General features: G+C 47.7%; 1 protein-coding gene across 3 annotated transcripts in view; it reads left to right on the top strand.

Moving 5' to 3' along the window:
* Nucleotides 1-2,044: 2,044 nt before the first annotated feature.
* TTC7A (tetratricopeptide repeat domain 7A) overlaps nt 2,045-26,347 on the top strand; it is a gene marked incomplete at both ends in the record, with an annotated part of 122,842 nt that continues 98,539 nt past the window's right edge. The window contains 4 exons of one of the 3 annotated variants that reach the window (XM_079720465.1): nt 2,045-2,228; nt 16,908-17,071; nt 23,278-23,481; nt 25,029-25,137. In XM_079720465.1, the coding sequence (XP_079576591.1) occupies nt 2,045-2,228; nt 16,908-17,071; nt 23,278-23,481; nt 25,029-25,137 (661 nt within the window). Of the gene's footprint in view, nt 2,229-16,907; nt 17,072-22,943; nt 23,482-25,028; nt 25,138-26,347 lie in introns of those variants that run through there. The other 2 variants (XM_079720466.1, XM_079720467.1) reach the window with 2 other exon arrangements.

The raw sequence follows: 26,347 nt of genomic DNA, 5'->3' as shown, positions 1-26,347 counted from the left end.
GCCCACACAAATACTGATGCACCCGCGGAAGAAACAGGCAGCAATACCCCTTCAGTTAGTTCCCTGGAGTCCAGCAAACTGGGGGAGGGGTTGGCAAAGGATTGGAGAGAAAAGAGGGAGGAGAGGAGTTTTCCTTATTTTGTCAGGATTCCTCTTATCAGCTCTGCTTTTCTTTGCCTGCCCTAGGGCTGACTCTGGGGAACGCCAGATTGGGGCAAATAGCAGGGTGTCCTCAGGCCACCCTCACTGAAAGGACACGCACATCTCTCTCCAAGTAAAATCTGGTTCTGGTGACCAGCAAGGGCAGGCAAAGGGTAACAAAAAGCCGGCTAGAGCAGTTGACAGGAGTAGGTGTCGAGGAGTTTGTGTAAACTGAGTAAACTGCCAGAGCTGTCCCCATTTTCCTTCATCTATCTCCTGGTCTCTAAGAGCTCAGGACAGACCCCAGAGCAGCAGCCAAGGTGAGGAATTCTGCCCCCCAAACAAGGAATGGAGCAGCATTTGAAACCTAGAGAAGAGGATATCCACGGGGCGGGGCGGGGGGGTAGGGGGGAGTTGGGGGCGACAAGGGGGGCGGGGGGGTAGGAAGGCTGCCTTCAACAGATAACCCCTTGTGGCTGCACAGGCAAAGGGCTCAGGAGCCTGAGCTCCACTTGACAAAAACTTCCCACAGTTACAGCTGTCTAGAAGCACGAAGCAGTGAGTCTCCTGACACTTAAAAGCTTGCTCTGACTTTCCCGTATTCTGGAATCTTCGGTCTGTGCCATGCACTATGTCATTTAAATAGTTTTGTTTTGTCGCTTTGGTCTCGCTGTGATTTCTTGAGTGATGGCCTCCATCCCCACACGGGACTGTACGCTGGGGTCGCCCGGAGGCGGGGCCACCATAACCAGTGTCAGGCAGAGGGTGTCATCCGCCTCTGCCCCCGAGGCCGCCCTGTAATCCTTTGAACTTCTTAGTCCCCACAGCACCGAGCTAAGTCCTAGAGCTCGGTGCAGCTTTGATCACAGTCTTCAGACACCAGAATTAAATATGTAAATACCAAGTTGGAGAAACAGCTTAAAAAGTTTAAGAAATCCAGAGCAACAGGATTCCGCAGAGGACAGGCCTGCCAGTTGGGGTGGGGGGAGACAGGTTGGAAAGAGGAACTCCGCTCTGAAAAAACAACGTTCAAGTCTCTCGCAGTGGAGGCGTCCCGAGAGTCGCTGGACTCCGAGCCGGCGGGTTCTCCCGAGAGCCCCGCGGGTGGCGCGCAAGGCTGCGCGGCCCAGCAGGGCGGGACCCGGGCGGCAGCCGGCGGCTCTCCGGGGAGGCTCGCTCTAGGAGTTGGGAGTGACCGGCCGGCCGGCCGGCCTCTCCCGGAATTTGTGACGTGCCGGACAGCGGTGGTAACGGAGCTGGGTCGTCGGGGCGGGGGTCTCCCAGGCCAAGAGCCCCGATGGGATGGGGAGGGGGTGGGGAGCGAGGCGCCCCCGAGCTCCGGGGCTCCGCGCAGCATTAAAGTGAGCGCCGAGTCAGCGGCGGCGGCAGCGGCGGCGGCGGCGGCGACGCGGTACTGGCGCCGGTACGGCCGCGAGCCCGGCGCCGGTACGGCCGCGAGCCCCAGCACGCGCCTGGCTGCTGTGGCCGCGTTGGCCGCCCGCGCGCCCGGCTCGCTGAGGCCGGGCCACGCCCCCGAGGGGTGGAGCCTCGGCCGGGGGTGGGGCCGAAGCTGGCGGCGCCCAGGCGTGGGGCGGGGGCTGTGACAGCAGCTGCGGCGGCGACGGCGGCGGCGGCGCCTGAAGCTGCTGCAGCAGAGGCGGAGGCTGCTCCTGGAGGCGTCCGGGCCGCTCAGCCGGAGCCCCAGCCCGGAGACGCCGGGCGGTGCGCTGGGTGCTGCGGCTGCTGCCCGCCGGCCGCCGCCCGGGCCCCAGCTGCCACCCGGGCTCCGGCCGCCGCTCGCGCCCCGGTCGACCCCGCCCGCGTGTGTGCCCCAGCCGGGACGCCACCCCCGGCCGGGTCTCCACTTCTCGGCCGCACCTCCCATGACAGCGCCCGCTCGAAGATGGCTGCGAAGGGCGCGCACGGCTCCCACCTGAAGATGGAGAGCGAGCTGGAGCGCTGCCGCGCCGAGGGCCACTGGGACCGCATGCCAGAGCTGGTCCGGCAGATGCAGACGCTAGTCGTGCCCGGCGGCGGAGGCGGCCGGCGAGCCAGCCCGAACACAGTGCTCACCTCTGTGGACACCGGTGAGTGAGGGAAGGAAGGGGCCGGTTCACAAGCGCGGAGCGCGCGAAAGGCGCCTCCTCCAGGAAGCGGGCCCCGACTGCGTGGGGCCGGCGGTGGCTGCTTTCGGTATTACCCTTGCTACAGTGCTGGTCTTAGGAGCAACCAGGGTAGTAAGGAAGGTTCTTCTGCCCAAGGAGAAAACTCTCACATGCAGGGTGCTTTGGGGAAAAGAGACAAACGGCTTTTGCTCTCTGCCCTTTTGGATCATGTGGGCTGCTCGGACTGCTGTGAAATGGTGGTTTCGGCACGCATCAGACTGGGGCTTAGGCCGGACTCTTGCGCCGCCCCTCCAACCCCCATTCCGGTTCCTAAACTCCGTCAGGTGAAGGCTGTGCCTGTCTCTCCTTGCCCTCCGCCTCTTTCCCCCAAGTCAAATTGACGGCGAAGCTCTGTGCACAGCCGGTATGATTGGGGGCTTGACGAGCGCCAGGGTGGAGTGGTGGAGAAGTGGGAAAGAGGCCTGGTAAGCCTCAGTTTCTTCTTCTGAGTTCTGGCTGGGGACGCATCTAGCCCTGGCAGTCTGTGGCTTTAGCAGTAGGGCTGGTTTGGCTGGGCTGGGCTCTTGTGCTGGGGCGGGAAGGCACCCTGATGTGGCAGTGGGGGAACACCGCGCCCCAGTCTCCAACCTCAAACCTGTTCCTGGTGCCTTCAGCTCAGCCTGGAGAGCCCTCCCTGAGCCCTCTCTTTGTGCGCGGCCAACTTTAGAGCCTTTGTGGAAGGAGGCAGGGAGTAAATAAATACAGATATAAAGAGTTTTAAAGACTGCCCAGCCTGTGGAAGGCTCTGTGAAGAGACAGAATGATAACGATAATAGTAACAGTAATAGTAACTCGCTCACTCACTGTGTGCCGGTGTACTAAGCACTGTAATCAACTCAGTTTCTCCCAACAACCCCATGAAGCAGGTACTCTTGTTTGCCACTTACAGATAAAGAAACTGAGGCACAGAGAACTTCAATAACTTGATCATCCAGCCAATAAGTGGTGGAACCAGGATTTGAACCCAGGTTTCTGAGTACATCCTTTTAACCAGTTGCACCATTACCTCTCCAAGAAGTATAACACAAAATCCCAGCTTGAAGAGTTGACAAAATGGATGGGAAGGCAGAGGGGCGATCAGAGTGCAATTGTGTTAGATTATGGTGCTTAGAGGAAGAGGAGTTTTCAGGAAGCAGCAGAACTGGTACTGGCCTCTAACTGGTGTTGGGAAGGGCAGAGTATGTTTGCCCAATGAGGAGGAAGGATAGATGGACATTGAGGGGGCTAGGTGGCAGGGATGGACAGTCGGTTTGAGGCTTTGAGGTAGGTCTGAGCGTGTCAGTGAGGGGTAGTGACCAGAGCTAAAGATGCACGTTTGGGAGAAACTGATGAGACCCCGCCTTCCAGGGAAGGACAGATACATTTTAGGTTCCCCTCTGTCCCCTGTGTGGGTGATGTGGTGGGGTGGGGCTGGTGAGGGTGGAATGGAAGATGACCCATGCAGAGGGCACTGGGGCCTGGTCAAGGTGTGGGAATCTGGGTGAGGTTGGCAGCGCCACAGAGAAGCATGCTGGGCCCAAGACAGTAACCAGGGCCGCCTAGAATCTATCCAGGGCTTTACTTCCTAAGCTGTTCTTTAGAGGTCTCAAGGAGGTTGAGTAATTAATTCCTTGGTATTCTAGGATAAAAGGGTTTGGGGAGCCAAAAAAGCTAAGTCATTAGACCTAACAGATTCAATATTGTTAAACTGATCTTTTTTAACTGCAGGACTTCTCAGAGCCTTTAATATGCTCACCTGTGTATGATGTTCAAGCCAAGGTTAGAGTATAAACACCACATTTCTCAAATAAAGGCTTCATTTGGGAAGGATTCTATGAAGGATTATTGGGAAGCACTGGTATGGCATAGTTTATAAATGGTATGGTATAGTTATAAAGTGCTGCTTCTATTTGAAAAAACTTTTTTTGTAAACAGCCCTGTGGGGAGGGCAGGAATTATTGTCCCCATTTTAGGCATCAAGGCCCAGAAAGGTCACATAATGAGTATGTGGCAGAGACTGTACCCAAACTGGAGTCCCTGACACCAGGTCTACTAGTGACAGAGGGAGGAGTGTGGAGCCTGGGTTGGCTTCACTGTGGGAACTGACCAGCACAAAGAGGGAGGCTAAGGTCAGTGGGGTCTCTCCTGCCAATTTTGGGGTTTGGTCCTATGAGCGATTTTCTCCCATTGTTATTTCCAGATACATTTATCCCAGAACGCACACATGCCTGCACGCACGTGCACACACAGACACACACAAGGAAGGAAAACAAATGACTCCCGAAGCCCATGCTTAGGGCATTTTTTGGATTGTCTGCTATTTTGGTTCTCTCTCCACTGGGTTCCTTGATCACTGGAGGGATTAAGGTCCTGTTTTTTGTTTTTTTTTGTATTTTTTTATTGTGGTAAAATAAATACACATAACATTTGCTATTTTAACCATTTTAAGGTGTACAATACCAGGTATTAAGTACATTTACGATGTTGCATAAACATCACTGCTGTCTAATTCCAGAACTTTTTCATCATCCCAAGCAGAAGCCCCATACCCATTCAGCGGGAACTCACTATTTCTGCCCCATCCCCCCTTCCTGACCACTGATCTTTCTGTCTCCATAGATTTGCCTCTTCTGGACATTTCATATAAATAGGATCATACAGGACGTGGCTAAGGGCCTGTTTTTTGAGGGGGTGTGGATACTGAGCCCCCTGCAGCCCAGGAGGGAGATTCTTAAAAGTCCCACCTGGTCTGTTAGACTCAATGACCAGAAGCTTCAACATAATTACATAATTTGGGAGAGGTGAGGAAGGTGCTGAGGGAGGAGGACGAACCCCAGCTGAACGCTCTTTTACAGACTGAGGCCCTGCTGTATCTGTGGGATTTCCCAAAGAAACGAAGAATAGCCCCCAGAACATGGGTTTCACTCCAGGGAGCAGAAGGGGAAGACCCAGCTGAAGGAGGGGGACCTCTTTCTGGTCTGGTGGGAGTAAAGGATCAGGAGATGCTCCTGCAGAAGGGGCCCCCTTTTCCTGTCTGGGGAGGCTGCTCCCCACCACCTGCCCAGGGGGAAGGTGGTTACTACTGTTTGTACATTTTCTTTCAAACTCACATCCGGTTTAGATTTGGTCAGGATGGAGCAGGGGAACCCCAGAGGGTGGCTAGCTGCGATGAGTTTTGTTCACATAAAAACAAAGAGCTGCATCCAAGTGGTTAAAAAAAAAAACTTTATTAAGAAAAATTTCCAAAACGTCAAAAAAGTAGGGAGAAAAATGAATCCCATATACCCATCAACCAGTGTCAGTGATCACAAACTCATGACTAGTTTTGTCTGAGCTACACCCTGGGCCATTTCTCCCCCCTGTTGCAATATTTCAGTATGTATTTATTAAACAAGAACTCTTTTTTTTTTTTTTTTTTTTTTTTTTTTTTTTTTTTTTTTGTGGTACGCGGGCCTCTCACTGTTGTGGCCTCTCCCGTTGCGGAGCACAGGCTCCGGATGCACAGGCTCAGCAGCCATGGCTCACGGGCCCAGCCGCTCCGCGGTATATGGGATCCTCCCAGACCGGGGCACGAACCCGTATCCCCTGCATCGGCAGGCGGACTCTCAACCACTGCGCCACCAGGGAGGCCCTAAACAAGAACTCTTTTGAAAAATAAAACTACCATATTTTTATTACAACTCCCCCTCATCTAATTATTTAATTTTACAGTTTGTTTGCTAGAATGAGGATCCAAATAAGGCCACACATTGCATTTGGTTAATGGGTTGAATCTTTCTTTTATCCCCAACATTTTATTATGAAAATTTCAAACATACAAAAAGTTGAAAGAATTTTGCAGTAAACACCTGTATTCCCACCAGCTAGATTCGAATATTCTTTTACTATACTTGCTTTAATCACATCTGCTACTCTCTCCATCCATCTGGAGTCTCTCCTAATCTGTAGTCATCCCCTATCTTTTTTTTTTAATTAGTGGTTTTTTAAAAAAAACTGGAGATTGTTCTGAGCATTTTTTTTCAGTTGAAGTTAGCGGGAGTACGTTTGAGGCAGGTGGCCTCACTAGTTTTGTCTTCTTTCTCCTCTTGCCATGGTTGGAAGGTCCCAGCCCTTTGCAGTCCTGTGAAGTGAGCAGCTGCAGAGACCACCATGTCCCCCTTTGACCCAGTAGGGAAGGGTCTGGTCTGAGCACCTGGCCTGCCAGCTGGAACCACCTTTCCTGACTGAATTGGCAGGTGGAAGAGTGGGGAGCACTGCCCTGCAAATATGGGTTCCGGGGAGGAAGCCGGTGTCCTTGAAGTGGGTCCCTGTGAACCGGCACGCTGCAAGAGGCCTGGAGAGGGGTGGGAGTGGAGAGGAAGCTAGCCGCCAGAGGCCTCCTAAACAAGGTGGGGAGACTGGGCGGGCCACGAAGTGGGGACTTGCTTTGGGCCTCTGCTAAGAGCAGAGAGCTGGGCTGGGCTGCCAGAGTCAGGAGCCAGGCTCCCAGAGTCTGTTGCACTGTCCGTGAGGAAGGCCTTCCTAATGCCCCAGCAAGGGAAAAGCTGGAACACTTTACCCAAACCAGGATAGGGAGTAGGTTTCGGACAATAAGATGATGAAAAGCAATCTGTTTTACCTTTGGAGAAGGATAGGAAAGCCTCGATCCACCTGGATTCTTATTTAACAACTGAAAACCTAGAACTTTTCATTCCAAACTACCCTTCAGTTCCATAGACTGACCAGTTGAGAACAATGGGATGGAAAAAGTGGAGCAGGGAGGAGAGTTGGACAAGGAAGAAAAGAAAGTAAATTCCCGATATCTACTTGAGTGTCTGCTAAACGGAAAAACGGAGAGACTGAGTTGGGTGTGAAGAGGGAGGGCAGAAAGGCTCTGGAGAAGGATCCGGAGTGTTAATCTACAAAACAGTCTGAAACTCGCAAGTGTGTGACAGTGAGAACTACTCTTATTCCTGCCCTTGGAATTACGATTAGCTTTTAACCTACTGTTTACAGCTCTTAGACTGTTCTTCATTTCCAAACTGTCAGAAGCTCTGCTCTGCGTGGGATGTGGGGAAGAGGGACTGTTCTTTGGCTGTGTTACGTTATGTGGGTTGTGACCATAACAACACTGCATCTTTATTGTCATCTATAAAATGGGAATAATTTCTACCTATCAGGGCTGTGCTGATTAAATGGCACTATATAATAAAGTACCTGGTACTCAGTGGGCCATCAGCAAATACCAGCCCCCCTTTTTCAGTAAAAGGCACTTTTGAAGTTTAGAGCAGTGCTTCTCAAACGGTCTGTGGTGAAGGCTCAGTTTTATGTTCTGTTTTTTTTTTTTAGATTCCCAATCTGTTGTGTTCCGATACTTTCTTAAAATACATAAACTGATACCCGCTCCCCCCACCACCAATTTTTTAGTATTTGATTCGACAATTATTCTGTCACATGGTTATCAACGTTTCTGAACATATACTCTAAATTTGTGCACTCACCCCGCGGGACTGGGTCACGAAGACGCACAGACCCACCCCAGCCCACGGACCACACTTTGAGCAGCGTGTGTTCAGAGGACATTTTGAGGAGAGGTGTGGGCCCTGAGGAGTATTTCAAGATTGAGGTTTGCCTAGAAGGAAGCTGGTTTCTCTTGGCATGAAAGGAAAGGAACCCTAGAGAGCTCTGGGCCGGGTAGCTGGGTGGCGGAGGCGGGACCCGGTGGCCAGAAGGCTGGGCTGCAGACTGGCACCTGCAGACCGCGGGGCGGGAGCTGTGTGCACCGCTGCACCTGACGGCAGAGGGGCGGGACCAGCCGGGCGAGCCTGGGGAGGGATGAGGTTCCCTGGGAAAGAGCAGGTTCATAACTCTACCTCAGGATTTACAGATGCAAAACAGATTAGAAGGGGACCGCCAATTGCCAAGTGGCCCACAGCTCAGGAATGCTGCTCAGGCACCCACTTCTAAGCAGCCCACTCCCCCTCCTGGCTGAGATTTTGGAAACGTAGAAGATTCCTTCTATTCTTGGGTCGATTTAAATTTTATTTTTGACTAGGTGATATATTCACATGGGTCAACCTTCCAAAGGTACCCAAAAGTAACGAGTGAAAAGCCTCCCTCCATCTCTGCCCCCGTCCCTGTAAGGTAGAAAAGTTAGCAGATGTTTGTGTTATCCTTTTACATATTTTCATGCATAAACACACAGTGGTCCACTGTGTGTGCTCTACTTTCTAATCAGTTTATCTTGAAGTTCATGTCATGACAGCCCATATAGAGCCTCCTCATTCCTTTATATGGTGGCATGGTGTCCCTTTTAATGGATATATCATGCTTTATTTAATCAGCCTTCTGTTGATGGACATAAAGTTTTCTCTGGTTTTCTGCTATTATAAACAACGCTGCAGGAATGACCTTATGTGTTGGTCGTTTTACACATGTTCGAGGACATCTGTAGGCATGGGATTGCTGAGTCAATGGGGATGTGCAAGAAATAATTTTGATATATGTCGCCAAGTTGCCCTTTGTAGAGGTTCTACCAACTTCTGTCCCACTAGTGATGGATGATAGTTTGAACCATCATTTTTGGCCATTTCCTCCTAATGTTACTTTTAGAAGTCATGAGGTAGGTAGCAAAGGATGGGCTGCTAGGCTGTGGCATCCTCAGAGGGAACATCTCCTGTGACTGTTCTCTGGGATCTGGGCTTCCGGGATGCTCTCTGTGGGGAATCTCCCTTACGAAGAGAGACCATTATTCAGGGACATGCAATTTTATACCTGTGGCTTTGAGTTGTGAGCAAACTGCAGTGGTCCTGAGAGTAAGGAGTGAGTGGCATTCTGAGTAGGTCTGAGAATACCATCCTGGCAGCAGGAAGAGCACTAGAGGACGTGGGATCGAGCACATGTTCCTGGAGGCATTTTGGGTTTTTTTATAAATTTATGTATTTTATTTTATTTTTGGCTGCATTGGGTCTTTGTTGCTGTGTGGGCTTTCTTCAGTTGTGGCGAGCGGGGGCCACTCTTCGTTGTGGTGCGCGGGCTTCCCACTGCGGTGACTTCTCTTGTTGCGGAGCATGGGCTCTAGGCGCGCGGGCTTCAGTAGCTGTGGTGCACGGGCTTGGTAGTTGTGGCTCGTGGATTCTAGAACACAGGCTCAGTAGTTGTGGTGCACAGGCTTAGTTGCTCCACGGCATGTGGGATCTTCCTGGACCAGGGCTCGAACCCATGTCCCCTGCATTGGTAGGCAGATTCTTAACCACTGTGCCACCAGGGAAGCCCCCCGGAGGCATTTTGGATGAGCACAGAACTCCCTGAGCCTCAGGGCTTCCCCATGGGAGAGTGGAAATGATCCCACTACTCAGCAGCTGTTTATTGGGTGCCTGTATTAAGTGGTCCTTGCTCTGTTCAAGGGGGACAGGCCAGGAGCCAGTCACCAAGCAGAGCCACCCAAGGCGGTCCTGAAACCACCCTCAACCTCAAACCCTGCACGCTGAGCACCTGGATCCCATCCCACTCAGGTCGCCCCTGCTGTAGGTAGCAGGGATACAGTGGCTCCAGGATTGCAGTTTTCAGTGCTGTGGGGGAGACAGCAAATTAAACCAAGCAATAGGAAATCACTAGCCAAGGGGTGAGGTCTGTGGACGAGCTGATGTGTGCGGGAACTCGAGAAAGTGCCAAGGATTGCCGTGCTACACCAGTAAATCTGCTTCTGGCCTTAACTCTCCTTGGTTGCTAGGTTATCCCTGGGTCATGCGAAAATACCTTAATAACAGAGAAAACCAATTCTGCTACATGGAAGATAGGAGCACCTGACAATGTGTTATTAAGCCACCTTGTATATTTTTCCTCTTCAGTTGTTTGGAGGGAATTCCTTCCTTGTGTAAGAACTTATCACCTTGGAGCATGGGTGTGAATTTGTCCCTCATTTTTTTTTCCTTTTTTTAAATTTAATTTAATTTTATTTTGAATTTTATTTATTTTTTATACAGCAGGTTCTTATTAGTTATCCATTTTATACATATTAGTGTATACATGTCAATCCCAATCTCCCAGTTCATCCCACCACAACCCCCACCACCACCACTTTCCCCCCTTGGTGTCCATACGTTTGCTTCTCTACATCTGTGTCTCTATTTCTGCCCTGCAAACTGGTTCATCTTTACCATTTTTCTAGATTCCACATATATGCGTTAATATATGATATCTGTTTTTCTCTTTCTGACTTACTTCACTCTGTATGACAGTCTCTGGATCCATCCACATCTCAACAAATGACCCAATTTTGTTCCTTTTTATGGCTGAGTAATATTCCATTGTATATACGTACCACATGTTCTTTATCCACTTGTCTGTCGATGGACATTTAGGTTGCTTCTGTGACCTGGCTATTGTAAACAGTGCTGTAGTGAACACTGGGGTCCATGTGTCTTTTTGAATTGTGGTTTTCTCTGGGTATATGCCCAGTAGTGGGATTGCTGGGTCATATGGTAATTCTATTTTTAGTTTTTTAAGAAACTTCCATACTGTTCTCCATAGTGGCTGTATCAATTTACATTCCCACCAACAGTGCAAGAGGGTTCCCTTTTCTCCACACCCTCTCCAGCATTTGTTGTTTGTAGATTTTCTGATGATGCCCATTCTAACTGGTATGAGGTGATACCTAATTGTAGATTTGATTTGCATTTCTCTAATAATTAGTGATGTTGAGCAGCTTTTCATCTGTCTCTTGGCTATCTGTATGTCTTCTTTGGAGCGATGTCTGTTTAGGTCTTCTGCCCATTTTTGAATTGGGTTGTTTGTTTTTTTTAATATTGAGCTGCATGAACTGTTTATATATTTTGGATATTAACCCTTTGTCCGTTGATTCGTTTGCAAATATTTTCTCCCATTCTGAGGGTTGTCTTTTCGTCTTGTTTATAGTTTCCTTTGCTGTGCAAAACCTTTTAAGTTTCATTAGGTCCCATTTGTTTATTTTTGTTTTTATTTCCATTACTCTAGGAGGTGGGTCAAAAAATATCTTGCTGTGATTTATGTCAAAGAGTGTTCTTCCTATATCTTCCTCTAAGAGTTTTATAGTGTCCGGTCTTACATTTAGGTCTCTAATCCATTTTGAGTATATTTTTGTGTATGGTGTTAGGGAGTGTTCTAATTTCATTCTTTTACATGTAACTGTCCAGTTTTCCTAGCACCACTTACTGAAGAGACTGTCTTTTCTCCATTGTATATCCTTGCCTCCTTTGTCATAGATTAGTTGACCATAAGTGTGTGGGTCTATCTCTGGGCTTTCTATCCTGTTCCATTGATCTATGTTTCTGTTTTTGTGCCAGTACCATATTGTCTTGATTACTGTAGCTTTGTAGTATAGTCTGAAGTCAGGGAGTCTGATTCCTCCAGCTCTGTTTTTTCCCTCAAGATTGCTTTGGCTATTCGGGGTCTTTTGTGGTTCCATAAAAATATTAAGATTTTTTTGTTCTAGTTCTGTAAAAAATGCCACTGGTGATTTGATAGGGATTGCATTGAATCTGTAGATTGCTTTGAGTAGTATAGTCATTTTCACAATATTGATTCTTCCAATCCAAGAACATGATATATCTCTCCATCTGTTTGTGTCATCTTTGATTTCTTTCATCAGTGTCTTATAGTTTTCTGAGTACAGATCTTTTACCTCACTAGGTAGGTTTATTCCTAGGTATTTTATTCTTTTTGTCGCAGTGGTGAATGGGATTGTTTCCTTAATTTCTCTTTCTGATCTTTTGTTGTTAGGGTATAGGAATGCAGGAGATTTCTGTGCATTAATTTTGTATCCTGCAACTTTACCAAATTCGTTGATTAGCTCTAGTAGTTTTCAGGTGGCATCTTTAGGATTCTCTATGTATAGTATCATGTCATCTCCAAACAATGACAGTTTTACTTCTTCTTTTCCAATTTGTATTCCTTTTATTTCTTTTTTGTCTCTGATTGTTGTGGCTAAGACTTCCAAAACTATGTTGAATAATAGTGGCGGGAGTGGACATCCTGTCTTGTTCCTGATCTTAGAGGAAATGCTTTCAGTTTTTCACCATTGAGAATGATGTTTGCTGTGGGTTTGTCGTATATGGCCTTTATTATGTTGAGGTAGGCTCCCTCTCTGCCCACTTTCTGGAGAGTTTTTATCATAAATGGGTGTTGAATTTTGTCAAAAGCTTTCCCTGCATCTATTGAGATGATCATATGGTTTTTCTTCTTCAATTTGTTAATATGGCGTATCACATTGATTGATTTGCATATATTGAAGAATCCTTGCATCCTTGGGATAAATCCCACTTGATCATGGTGTATGATCCTTTTACTGTGTTGTTGGATTCCGTTTGCTAGTATTTTGTTGAGGATTTTTGCATCTATATTCATCAGTGATATTGGTCTGTAATTTTCTTTTTTTTTTGTAGTATCTTTATGTGGTTTTGGTATCAGGGTGATGGTGGCCTCATAGAATGAGTTTGGGAGTTTTCCTTCCTCTGCAATTTTTTGGAAGAGTTTGAGAAGGATGGGTGTTAGCTGTTCTCTAAATGTTTGATAGAATTCATCTGTGAAGCCATCTGGTCCTGGACTTTTGTTTGTTGGAAGATTTTTTTTTTTTTTTTTCCGTGGTACGTGGGCCTCTCACTGTTGTGGCCTCTCCCGTTGCGGAGCACAGGCTCCAGATGTGCAGGCCCAGTGGCCATGGCTCACGGGTCCAGCCGCTCTGCGGCATGTGGGATCTTCCCGGACTGGGGCACGAACCCACGTCACCTGCATCGGCAGGCGAACTCTCAACCACTGCGCCACCAGGGAAGCCCTGTTGGAAGATTTTTAATCACAGTTTCAATTTCATGAGACTTGTGATTGGTCTGTTCATATTTTCTATTTCTTCCTGCTTCAGTCTTGGAAGGTTATACCTTTCTAAGAATTTGTCCATTTCTTCCAGGTTCTCCATTTTATTGGCATAGAGTTGCTTGTAGTAGTCTCTTAGGATGCTTTGTATTTCTGTGGTGTCTGTTGTAACTTCTCCTTTTTCATTTCTAATTTTATTGATTTGAGTCCTCTTGCTCTTTTTCTTGATGAGTCTGGCTAAAGGTTTATCAATTTTGTTTATCTTCTCCAGAACCAGCTTTTAGTTTTATTGATCTTTGCTATTGTTTTCTTTGTTTCTATTTCATTTCTTTCTGCTCTGATCTTTATGATTTCTTTCCTTCTACTAACTTTGGGTTTTGTTTGTTCTTCTTTCTCTAGTTCCTTTAGGTGTAAGGTTAGATTGTGTATTTGAGATTTTTCTTGTTTCTTGAGGTAGGATTGTATTGCTATAAACTTCCCACTTACAACTGCTTTTGCTGCATCCCATAGGTTTTGGATCGTTGTGTTTTCATAGTCATTTGTCTCTAGGTATTTTTTGATTTCCTCTGATTTCTTCAGTGATCTCTTGGTTATTTAGTAACATATTGTTTAGCCTCCCTGTGTTTGTCTTTTTTAAGTTTTTTTCCCCTCAATTGATCTCTAATCTCATAGCATGGTGGTCGGAAAAGATGCTTGATATGATTTCAATTTTTTTAAATTTACTGAGGCTTGATTTGTGACCCAAGATGTGATCTATCCTGCAGAATGTTCTGTGTGCACTTGAGAAGAAAGTGTAATCTGCTGTTTTTGGATGGAATGTCCTATAAATATCAATTAAATCTATCTGGTCTATTGTGTCATTTAAAGCTTGTGTTTCCTTATTAATTTTCTGCCTGGATGATCTGTCCATTGGTGTAAGGGAGATGTTAAAGTCCCCCACTATTATTGTGTTACTGTCGATTTCCTCTTTTAGAGCTGTTAGCATTTGCCTTATGTATTGTGGTGCTCCTGTGTTGGGTGCACATATATTTATAATTGTTATGTCTTCTTCTTGGATTGATCCCTTGATCATTATGTAGTGTCCTTCCTTGTCTCTTGTAGCATTCTTTATTTTAAAGTCTATTTTATCTGATATGAGTATTGCTACTCCAACTTTCTTTTGATTTCCATTTGCCTGGAATATCTTTTTCCATCCCCTCACTTTCAGTCTGTATGTGTCCCTAGGTCTGAAGTGGACCCCTTTTAGACAGCATATACATGGGTCTTGTTTTTTTATCCATTCAGCGACCCTGTGTCTTTTGGTTGGAGCATTTAATCCATTCACATTTAAGGTAATTATTGATATGTATGTTCCTATTACCATTTTCTTAATTGTTTTGGGTTTGTTTTTGTAGGTCCTTTTCTTCTCTTGCATTTGCCACTTAGAGAAGTTCCTTTAGCATTTGCTGTAGAGCTTTTTTGGTGGTGCTGAATTTTCTTAGCTTTTGCTTGTCTGTAAAGCTTTTGATTTCTCCATCAAATCTGATTGAGATCCTTGCAGGGTAGAGTAATCTTGGTTGTAGGTTCTTCCCTTTCATCACTTTAGATATACCGTGCCACTCCCTTCTGGCTTGTAGAGTTTCTGCTGAGAAATCAGCTGTTAACCTTATGGGAGTTCCCTTGTATGTTATTTGTCATTTTTCCCTTGTTGCTTTTAATAATTTTTCTTTGTCTTTAATTTTTGTCAATTTGATTACTATGTGTCTTGGCTTGTTGCTCCTTGGGTTTATCCTGCCTGGGACTCTCTGCACTTCCTGGACTTGGATGGCTATTTCCTTTCCCATGTTAAGGAAGTTTTCTACTATAATCTCTTCAAATATTTTCTCAGGTCCTTCCTCTCTCTCTTCTCCTTCTGGGACCCCTATAATGCAAATGTTGTTGTGTTTAATGTTGTCCCAGAGGTCTCTTAGGCTGTCTTCGTTTCTTTTCATTCTTTTTTCTTCTGTTCCATGGCAGTGAATTCCGCCATTCTGTCTTCCAGGTCACTTATCTGTTCTTCTGCCTCAGTTACTCTGCTATTGATTCCTTCCAGTGTATTTTTCGTTTCAGTTATTGTATTGTTCATCTCTGTTCATTTTTTAATTCTTCTAGGTGTTTGTTCTTTAATTCTTCTAGGTCTTTGTTAAACATTTCTTGCATCTTCTCAATCTTTGCCTCCATTCTTTTTCCGAGGTCCTGGATCATCTTCACTATCATTATTCTGAATTCTTTTTCTGGAAGGTTGCCTATCTCCACTTCATTCACTTGTTTTTCTAGGGTTTTATCTTGTTCCTTCATCTGGTCCATAGTCCTCTGCCTTTTCATTTTGTCTGTCTTTCTGTGAATGTGGTTTTCGTTCCACAGGCTGCAGGATTATAGTTCTTCTTGCTTCTGTTGTCTGTCCTCTGGTGGATGAGGCTATCTAAGAGCCTTGTGCAAGCTTCCTGATGGGAGGGACTGGTGGTGGGTAGAGCTGGGTGTTGCTCTGGTGGGCAGAACTTAGTAAAACTTTAATCCGCTTGTCTGCTGATGGGTGTGGCTGAGTTCCCTCTCTGTTGGTTTTTTGGCGTGAGGTGACCCAGCACTGCAGCCTACCTATTCTTTGGTGGGGCTAATGGTGGACTCTGGGAGGGCTCACACCAAGGAGTACTTCCCAGAACTTCTGCTGCCAGTGTCCTTGTCCCCATGGTGAGCGATAGCCACTCCCTGCATCTGCAGGAGACCCTCCAACACTAGCAGGTAGGTCTGGTTCAGTCGTCTATAGGGTCACCACTCCTTCCCCTGGGTCCCGATGCACATACTACTTTGTGTGTGCCCTCCAAAAGTGGAGTCTCCCCTTCCCCCAGTCCTGTCGAAGTCCCGCAATCAAATCCTGCCAGGCTTCAAAGTCTGATTCTCTGGGAATTCCTCCTCCCGTTGCTGGACCCCCAGGTTGGGAAGCCTGACGTGGGGCTCAGAACCGTCACTCCAGTGGGTGGACTTCTGTGGTATAAGTGTTTTCCAGTTTGTGGGCCACCCACCCAGCAGCCATGGGATTTGATTTTATTGTGATTGCACCGCTCCTACCATCTCATTGTGGCTTCTCTGCTGTCCTTGGATGTGGGGCATCTTTTTTGGTGAGTTCCAGCATCCTCCTGTCAATGATTATTCAGCAGTTAGTTGTGATTCTGGTGCTCTTGCAAGAGGGAGTGAGCGCACATCCTTCCACTCCGCCATCTTGAACCAATCTCTGTCCCTCATTTTCTTTTTTTTTTTTTTTTTTTTTTTTTTTTTTGCGGTATGCGGGCCTCTCACTGTTGTGGCGTCTCCCGTTGCGGAGCACAGGCTCCGGACGCGCAGGCTCAGCGGCCATGGCTCACGGGCCTAGCTGCTCCACGGCATGTGGGATCTTCCCGGACTGGGGCACGAACCCGTGTCCCCTGCAACGGCAGGCGGACTCTCAACCACTGCGCCACCAGGGAAGCCCTGTCCCTCATTTTAAATTCTGAAATTCTGGACTTGTTCCAAGTCCTGGGAATTCCACCTCCTCAAACACTGAACTACAGAAAATAAACCCAAGGGGGCAGTTTGTGCTGTGACCATGGTAGAATGTGTGTTTTTTCTTTAAAGGCTATTTAAGTGCATAGAAACTATGTCTTTATTTTCTCAGATCCGAGCCATTCAAGTGCTGGGTTGGGGGTGGTTGGGTGGGTACAGGGGCATGTACCAGTCTCCACATCTGCCATGTTCAGGGGACTACTGTCCTCACGTAGCCACTCTGATCCCTGCCCTGTTTTCCAGATGGCTTTGGGAAATTGCTCCTGGCCGAGGCCCTCCTGGAGCAGTGTTTGAAGGAGAACCATGCCAAGATCAAAGACTCTGTCCCTCTGCTGGAGAAGAGTGAGCCGAAGATGAATGAAGCCAGAAACTATCTGAGCAGTATCCTTAATCACGGGAGGCTGCCGGTAAGTTGTAGACCCCCCACCCACCCAGCCTGGAGCTGTCTCTCCTCTCTCCTGCCTCGTCTCTGCTGTGAGGACCTTCTGGGGTCATTTGATCACCTGAGCAGCAAGTTTCCCTTAAGGGTTGGCCTGCCCTGTTCAATACAGTAGCCACTAGCCACATGGCTTGTCCAAACTGAGCTGTGCTGTGAGTGTGAAACACACACTGGATTTCGAAGACTTAGTGCAAAACGCGGAATATAAAAGAGCATCAATTCTTTATATTGATTACATATTCAAATGATAATATTTAGAATATATTAAATAAAATGTATTATTAAAATTAATTTTACCTATTTTTACCTTTTTTAATGTGACTAGAAATGTTTACTAGAAAAATCTAAATTACACTTGTGGCTTGCACTTGTGGCCCAAGTTATATATTTCTATTACACAGCATTTGGTTGACCTAGTTTGTGCCTGGTCCTTTGGCTTCTTTGAGGATCTCAGGGAAATAAAACCTCAGTGAATGTATGATCTAGTTGGAAACAGGCAAACATTCTGAGTTGGCTAGCAACGGAAGCACTCCATAACATGGCAAGCCAGTTGGAGTCCACGTGCACTTATTGAGCAACTACTATATGCAAGGCACTGAGGGGCAGTATAGAGGGAAGTACAGTCACAGCTTTCTTTAGACCTTTACTGCTCAAAGCATAGTCCACCCACCTGCAGTATGGGCATCATCTGGGAGCTGGTTAAGAATGCAAAATCTGATTCAGAACCTGCTTTAACAAGCTCTCTTGATGATTCTCAGGCACTTTCAAGTTTGAAACTGTTCTCAATTACCATGTATCCTAAACTATAATAGAAATATGGGTATGTCATTAGAGACCCAAAGGGGAAATGATTTTTCAAGATATGTTCCAAAGTAATATATTTCCTGACTTAAATATTTTATTGCAACCTACTATGTGCAAGGCATTGTGTTATGTACTTTGAGGGCAATAAAGATGAGTCCAGCATGGACCCTGCCCTCAGGGAGGTTGCAAGGCTACTGGGAAGATAGTCCTATTAAAAAATTATTCAGGGTGTACTGTGACACATGCTACAGGAGTAGCATACATGGGGAGGCAAGTCTGAGGGGGACACTCCCTGGGGTGAGGTGGGGAGTCAACTCAGGATTATGGTAGTGCTGGAATTGGACCCATCTGGGGGCTGGACTTTGAAGGAGGTTAGGATATGGACATACACAGATAATACAAGGCATTCCAAGCTACGGAAGCAGTGTATAATCAAAGAGCTCCTCTTAGAAGAATTTCCTTAAAGTATGTCAGTTAGCAAGAGTGTAAGGGACTGGTGTGTAACTGGTGTAAAGGGACATTAGGACGAGAGAGTGGGACTGGAACAGCAGGCCAAGAAGTGGGGGGCATTTTCTGTAAGCAGTGTGGGGAGACTATACTGGAAGTTTAAGGTAACTGCATTTAGACTCCTTGACAGAGATTATTGTAGCTCTGGGAGGTTTTGTCTCGGATTAAAATAGCTGCTTGACCCTGAGCCTGTCCCCTGATATCCTGCGCCCTCCAGTTCCTCATCTGCCAATCAAAATGGTTGGACTTGATTGATGGGTCTCAAGCTTTTCCCACCAAGACCCTTTTAATTTTTTTCTTTCCAGTAGACTCTATTATATATTTAAAAATTCTTCTTTTTTTTGAGAGAGAGTTTTGGGGTGAAATTGATTTTCTTTTTTTTTTTAATTAGTTTCTGCTTTATAACAAAGTGAATCAGTCATACATATACATCTGTTCCCATATCCCTTCCCTCTTCCGTCTCCCTCCCTCCCACCCTCCCTATCCCACCCCTCCAGGCGGTCACAAAGCACCGAGCTGATCTCCCTGTGCTATGCGGCTGCTTCTCACTAGCTATCTATTTTACGTTTGATAGTGTATATATGTCCATGCCTCTCTCTCGCTTTGTCACAGCTTACCCTTCCCCCTCCCCATATCCTCAAGTCTATTCTCAAGTAGGTCTGTGTCTTTATTCCTGTTTTACCCCTAGGTTCTTCATGACATTTTTTTTTCTTAAATTCCATATATATGTGTTAGCATACGGTATTTGTCTTTCTCTTTCTGACTTACTTCACTCTGTATGACAGACTCTAGGTCTATCCACCTCATTACAAATAGCTCAATTTCGTTTCTTTTTATGGCTGAGTAACATTCCATCGTATACATGTGCCACATCTTCTTTATCCATTCGTCCGATGATGGACACTTAGGTTGTTTCCATCTCTGGGCTTTTGTGAATAGAGCTGCAATGAACATTTTGGTACATGTCTCTTTTTGAATTATGGTTTTCTCAGGGTATATGCCTAGTAGTGGGATTGCTGGGTCATATGGTAGTTCTATTTGTAGTTTTTTAAGGAACCTCCATACTGTTCTCCATAGAGGCTGTACTAATTCACATTCCCACCAGCAGTGCAAGAGAGTGCCCTTTTCTCCACACCCTCTCCAGCATTTATTGTTTCTAGATTTTTTGATGATGGCCATTCTGACTGGTGTGAGATGATATCTCATTGTAGTTTTGATTTGCATTTCTCTAATGATTAATGATGTTGAGCATTCTTTCATGTGTTTGTTGGCAGTCTGTATATCTTCTTTGGAGAAATGTCTATTTAGGTCTTCTGCCCATTTTTGGATTGGGTTGTTTGTTTTTTTGCTATTGAGCTGCATGAGCTGCTTATAAATTTTGGAGATTAATCCTTTGTCCGTTGATTCGTTTGCAAATATTTTCTCCCATTCTGAGGGTTGTCTTTTCGCCTTGTTTATGGCTTCCTTTGGTATGCAAAAAGCTTTGAAGTTTCATTAGGTCCCATTTGTTTATTTTTGTTTTTATTTCCATTTCTCTAGGAGGTGGGTCAAAAAGGATCTTGCTGTGATTTATGTCATAGAGTGTTCTGCCTATGTTTTCCTCTAAGAGTTAGATAGTTTCTGGCCTTACATTAAAAATTCTTTTTAAAATAAAAATGACTCGGGCTTATTGTAAAAAAAATTCACTAAATAAAGAGTTTGAATAATAAATACCTCCTTGTTTCCACCCCTACCCCCATGCCCACTACCATCCCCAGAGTTGAGCGCTGGTCACCATTTGGTATGAATTCCATATGCTTTCTTTGTGCATTAACAAACACACATACACATGTGTGGAGCTTTCTTTTCTTATTAGTCATAGGATTCATATTTGTCAAGTTGCTCTTTTGCACTGAAAACTTTCACTTGAAGCTTTCTGCATGCCAGTACCTCATTCTTTCTATTGGCTGAATGCTATCCACGTGTATTATTGTGAAAACTATTTTGTCTACCATATCACATTTATTAAGTACAAATTTTACCATGCTTGGGAGTTCCCTGGTGGCCTAGCAGTTAGGATTCTGGGCTTTCACTGCTGTGGCCCGGGTTCAACCCCTGGTCAGGGAACTAAGATCCCCCAAGCTGTGCGGTGCGACCAAAAAAAAAAAATTTAAAAATGGGGCTTCCCTTGTGGCGCAGTGGTTGAGAGTCCGCCTGCCGATGCAGGGGACACGGGTTTGTGCCCTGGTCCGGGAAGATCCCACATGCTGCGGAGCGGCTGGGCCCGTGAGCCATGGCCGCTGAGCCTGCGCGTCTGGAGCCTGTGCTCCGCAACGGGAGAGGCCACAACAGTGAGAGGCCCGCGTACCGCAAAAAAAAAAAAAAAAAAAAAAAAAAAAAAAATTAAAAAATGGCTAGCAGTTAATTTTAAAAATTTACCAAAAACACAACAGCAAAACCATACCATCTTCTATAACCATCACTCCATAAAAGAAAAAACAACACTGAAACACAAGACAGATGTGTTTAAGAATTAAGGGTAACGTTTTAAATAGTATAACTTTAGCTTTAGAAACATTCACCACATTGTACTTAATTTTCTGCCAGCTTGGTGGAAGCTCTGTTGTCAACCGTCTTTGATCCACCAGGAACCACTCTGAGCTACACCCTGTCATCTTGCCCTGAAACGTGTCCTGAGCTTAGCTGCCCTTTTCCCCCTTTATAGTAGGACAGGATAATAATAATAATTACTCATGGCCTGTGTTTACCTAGCTCCTTTCTAAAGAAAAGTTCAAAGCTGTTTTCTGGACTTTGCCCTATTAATGCTCTTGGCATTGCTGTGCTGGGAGTTGAGGGGTGGCTGTTATTTTCTCACCCTCAACAATGGGGAAAACCAGGCCAGAGCAGGGAGGAAATGTGCCTGTGGCTTGAGACCAGGGGAGCAGGGATGGCAGAGCTGTTGCTCAGCTTGAGGGACTGTGGACCACATGCCTCTGGGGGTGTGTGATCTGTGGCCCTGGCCCAGGGTGTAGGCAACCTGTTTGGGGAGACTAACAAATCCCCTTGAAAAATTCAGCCTTTGAGAGTTAATCACTAGTCAACAGGTCAGGCATGCAGGGGCCCAGTGGGTCCACTTGGTAGAGACGTTGTAGGAGGTCAGCAGAAGAGAGCTATCTGGTAGTCAGGGAGGCTTCTAGGAGGAGGTGGGCCTGAGCAAGGCTCCGAAGGATAGAGGAGGATCTGGATAGACCGAGGGGAAGGGAAGGCTCTTCTAGATGGGGGCTTGTGTGAGCAAAGGAAGAACGTGTATTTACAAAAACCAAAGACCAGTGAGGAAGGAGAATTTGGCTTTGCCGTGTTCCATTTCTCTTCATTGGCTTCTGAGAGGGCAGTAGATGGCGAGGAGTGGTGGACGCCTCCCCTGGGGTCACAGGTTCCCCAGACTCTGCTCTCCCTGCAGGGAGTCAGGGGCAACACCTTCCTGTTGGTGACAGAGGCCGGGGTGCTGACCAGCACTGCATCTCCTGGGAGCTCCGTGGACAGAATTGATGCTGTGTGGCAGGGGTGGCGCCCAGAGCCTGGCCAAGAGGGTGGTGGGTCGGCTGAGCACAGACATGGAGGTGGAGTGGCCTCAGAAGGTGGGAGCTCTGGGCCCACGTCCAAGGCCAGGACTCTCAGGCAGGGCTGACCACACGTCCTTGGGCTCTGAGGGAGGCCCTAAGAGTCCTTGTATGGGGTGGAGATTTGGGCGTAAGCAGCACTTGATCAAGTAGGGGAAAGAAAACCGGTTTGAATGCAGGCACTTGATTCTGATGAGATGAGGGCAGTGGCCTCATGGGCCTTCACTCTCCTCCTGTCTTCTGTCCATGCTGCTGCTGTGGCCGTCTCCCCGCAGGGGTTCTGCTGCTTTGAGTGCGGGCTTCAGCTGCCTCACCTGCAGGACTCTTTCCAAGGCCTTTCACCTAGTTATATATTTGTACATATATGCATATATAGAGGAGCCCCCTAGTTATATAAGCTTTAGGCCCCGCGAAACTTGGCTGGGCCCCTGACTGCCCACTTGTGTTAAGAACAAGTGCCTGAACTGAGTGCCAGCCTTGGGCCGAAGTTTCTGGGAGCTTCAGGAGAGAGGAGTCAGGGCCAGTCTGCAAGCTGCCTGCAGTCTAGTTGGGGGCATAAAGTACACGCGCATGAGGCAATTAGGGACTCGTATAAGAATGTCACTAACAGAGAGAGAAAGACAAATACCGTATGCTAACACATATATATGGAATTTAAGAAAAAAAAAAGTCATGAAGAACCTAGGGGTAAAACAGGAATAAAGACACAGACCTACTTGAGAATGGACTTGAGGATATGGGGAGGGGGAAGGGTAAGCTGTGACAAAGCGAGAGAGAGGCATGGACATATATACAGTACCAAACGTAAGGTAGGTAGATAGTGAGAAGCAGCCGCAGAGCACAGGGAGATCAGCTCGGTGCTTTGTGACCACCTAGAGGGGTGGGATAGGGAGGGTGGGAGGGAGATGCAAGAGGGAAGAGATATGGGAACAGATGTATATATATAACTGATTCACTTTGTTATAAAGCAGAAAGTAACACACCATTGTGAAGCAATTATACTCCAATAAAGTTGTAAAAAAAAAAAAAGAATGTCACTAAGAGCCACTACATAGGCCACGGACTGCAGGTGTGCAGAGAGGGGAGCTGTCCACATGTGTTTGAGGGTCGGGAAGGCTTCCTGGAAGAGGAGGGGAGTTCTGAGCAGGATCGTAGGCAAACCCTCATGGCTCGGTGAGAAGAGCGTTCATTCTCAGGTCCCCAGTGGGGGTGGGGCCGGGGTCTCTGGGGCAGGACCCTGCTGATGTGGTCCTTGGCCTTTCAGCCGCAGTACATGTGTGAGGCCATGCTGATCCTGGGCAAGCTGCATTACGTGGAGGGCTCATACCGAGATGCCATCAGCATGTACGCACGGGCCGGGATTGATGACATGTCCATGGAGAATAAGCCCCTGTATCAGATGCGGCTGCTGGCGGAGGCCTTTGTCATCAAAGGTAGGTGTGAGCACCGGCCAGGTCTCCCCACCACTGTGCGCAGCTCGTTACACTCTGGCCCCCATGTGCCGGGAGCGGGTGGCAGCTGCAGGGCAGCAATGCTGTGTTAAGGGTGGGCCTGCAGGGCAGCGTTTAAGGTACTTAACCCCCGGGAGTGCCCAGGCACTGACCAGCCAGGTGGATGCCAGGGTAACCAACCACATCAGCACATGCCGACTGACGGCAGGTGCCCGGCGGGATGTCAGGTCAGAAGACTCAGGTTCCTGCCCTGGCTCTATCGACAGATAGTCACCTGACTGTGTACCCTTGGGCATATAGCTCTTCACCTTTCTTGGCCTCTGGATTTACCTGAAAGACAGGGTTGTAATACCTGCCCTCACAGGGTTACCATGAACAAGAGGAATCAGTTGTGTAACCAGGGTGAGAAGGGCTTTAAAAGCGTGCCACCCGTTGTTAGAGTGGCACTAGTGACTGGCGTTGGCTACAGATCAGGTGCTCGATGGCACAGAGCAGCCTGGCTCTCCTCAGGTATTTGCTGGGCACCTGCAGTGAGCGGCCCAGGGAGGCAATGCTGGGATCCTGTGATGGGCAGGTCAGAGCCAGTTCCCAGGGCGAGTGATGCTGTGGTGGGGAGCCAGGCACACAGGGTCAGTGATACAGGAATTTCATCATGGGCGCTGTGGATGCCCACCTGGGGAAAGAGTGCCCTTGAACTGACCCTGAAGGTGTTACGTGGCAGTAAAAGCCCTCCCCCAGACTTTGCGCTTCAGGCTCCTTCTTCCCTGGATCCTTGAATCCTGGGATCACGAAGCCTGAGTGGTGGCTCTTGGTGGCAGTGAGGTCCCAGGAGCCCCTCTGTCCACACTGTTGCCAGGAATCTTGGATGTTTGATCATCTCTTTATTCCAGCACAAACCAACCCCCAGAGAAAAGTCTAGAAACACGTGTGACCCTGTGGGGATTTGGTGCCTGGCATTGATAAAGTATTTGTCACCTTCTTTTCTCTTATAGATGGGGACATTCTCCCATCTTATATACAGGGAAACTGAGGCCCAGAGAGGGGATGTACCTTACCTGGAGTTACCCAGAGATTTGTGGTGGATCCAGGATTGGAACCTCCACTCTCTGACATCGGCCTTGGACTATGAGTCCCCACTCCCACGCCTCTGTGTCCTTTGGGTCCTGGGAGATTGACTGTGACATCTGTGCAGGGCACAGCCTCCTTTAACCATGGCCGATGGGGCTTCTTAAGAGCTGTTTGTCCACCTGTGGGTCCCTGGGTCCCTTTCCCCATTGAGAGACTGTTCACACAATCCCAGGAAATCTGCCGAGATCTTCCCCCAGACAGACCTGGTGCCAGCCTGTGGGAGGCAGGTGCCCATCTGGGCCAGTCCAGTGTGTGGGGTCTTCTCCCTTTGCTCTCTCATCCCCTGCTCTGTGCCCCCGGTACAGGCTGGTCTTGGGGGTGATCTTCATTTGGCATTTGGTGATCTTCTTTCTGGCCTCTTGGAAATCACTTATGCCATGGACTCCCGAACCTAACACCCTTTCTTAAGGCTCCTTTCCGGCACTTTTTCCTGTAGACCTGGCTCGGTACCTACTGCTCCCTGTCTCCTGCTCTCTACTCTTTCCAGCACGCCTCCAGCTTCTTGGGGCAACACAGGCCCGGTGGTCACAGGTGCTGCAGGGGAGGTAAGGAGCTGGGTGTCCCTGGCGTGGGCTGCTCGGTCATGGGCTGTACTGGCTCCCCGCCCCCCACTGACTGCACTAGGCTTCCCATTTGCTTGCCTCGTCTCTGCCTGTCCTTCCTGTCCTGTCGCAATGCCTGCGCCCTGCTGCTCAGCATGCTGAGGTTCATCTGACCCTGTGTGTGCTTGAGACTGTGCACGTGGCCTCCAGGGTGTGCATGGTGTTGATTTTCCTGGGTTTGGCGGGCCCTGGTGTGGCTCCCAATGCAGAGAGTAGGGGATGGGGATGGCTGGTCATTGGTCCTGACTTCATTTATGAGCATGGGGCTTGTCTTAGTCTGCTAGGTTGCCATAACAAAGTATCATAGACTGGGTGGCTTAAGCAATAGGAATTTATTTCTCACAGTTCTAGAGGCTGGGAAATCCAAGATCCATGTACCAGCAGCGTTGGTGTCTGGTGAGGGCTCTCTCCTTGGGTTGCAGATGGCTGCCTTCTTGCTATGTCCTCACGTGACCTTTCCTCCATGGGTGCTCATGGAGAGATCCCTCTCTCTTTGCCTTCTTATAAAGCCACTAATCCCATCATGAAGTCCCCACCCTCATGACCTCATCTAACCCTAATTACCTTCCAAAGGCACCACCTCCAAATACCATCACATTTTGGGTTAAAGCTACAACATATGAATTTGAGGGGACACAAACATTCAGGCCATAAGAAGAATGGTGGCAGCAGCATGCCACAGTGTTCACAGAATAATAATATATATTTATTAAACACTCCGTGCCAGGTATGCCCTCATTCAGTCCACACGGTAACCCCCCTCCCTGAGTAGGTGTTCTCTTCATTCCCATGTTACAGCCCAGGAGTTACGAGTAGAGAGGTGAAGGGACTCTTGTGGATTTCACTGGAATTGGCAGAGCCAGGATTTGAACCCAGGCAGCCAGAGCTTGTAAACACCCCTTGATGCTGCTGCTCAGAATTCTAGACTGAAAGGAAACATAGAAATGATCTAGGCCAATTCTCAGGTTACAGATGAGAAAACTGAGGCTGGTGAAAGTGAAATGTAAGTTAGTTTGTGTGTGAACCAGAATGCCACCAGGCTGCCACCAGGCTGCCCCTTTTCAGGCTCTGTCAGATGCCAGGCGGCCTCCTGCGGGAGCCTGATGTGCCTTCTCCACAGTACTCGGCCTGGCTAGGCCATTACATCTCAGCT

The sequence above is a fragment of the Hyperoodon ampullatus genome, assembly GCF_949752795.1.
Source record: "Hyperoodon ampullatus genome assembly, chromosome: 15".
NCBI classification, from domain to species: Eukaryota; Metazoa; Chordata; class Mammalia; order Artiodactyla; family Ziphiidae; genus Hyperoodon; species Hyperoodon ampullatus.
Note: the sequence above shows the minus strand (reverse complement) of the source record. Positions and strands in the feature narration are given on the sequence as shown.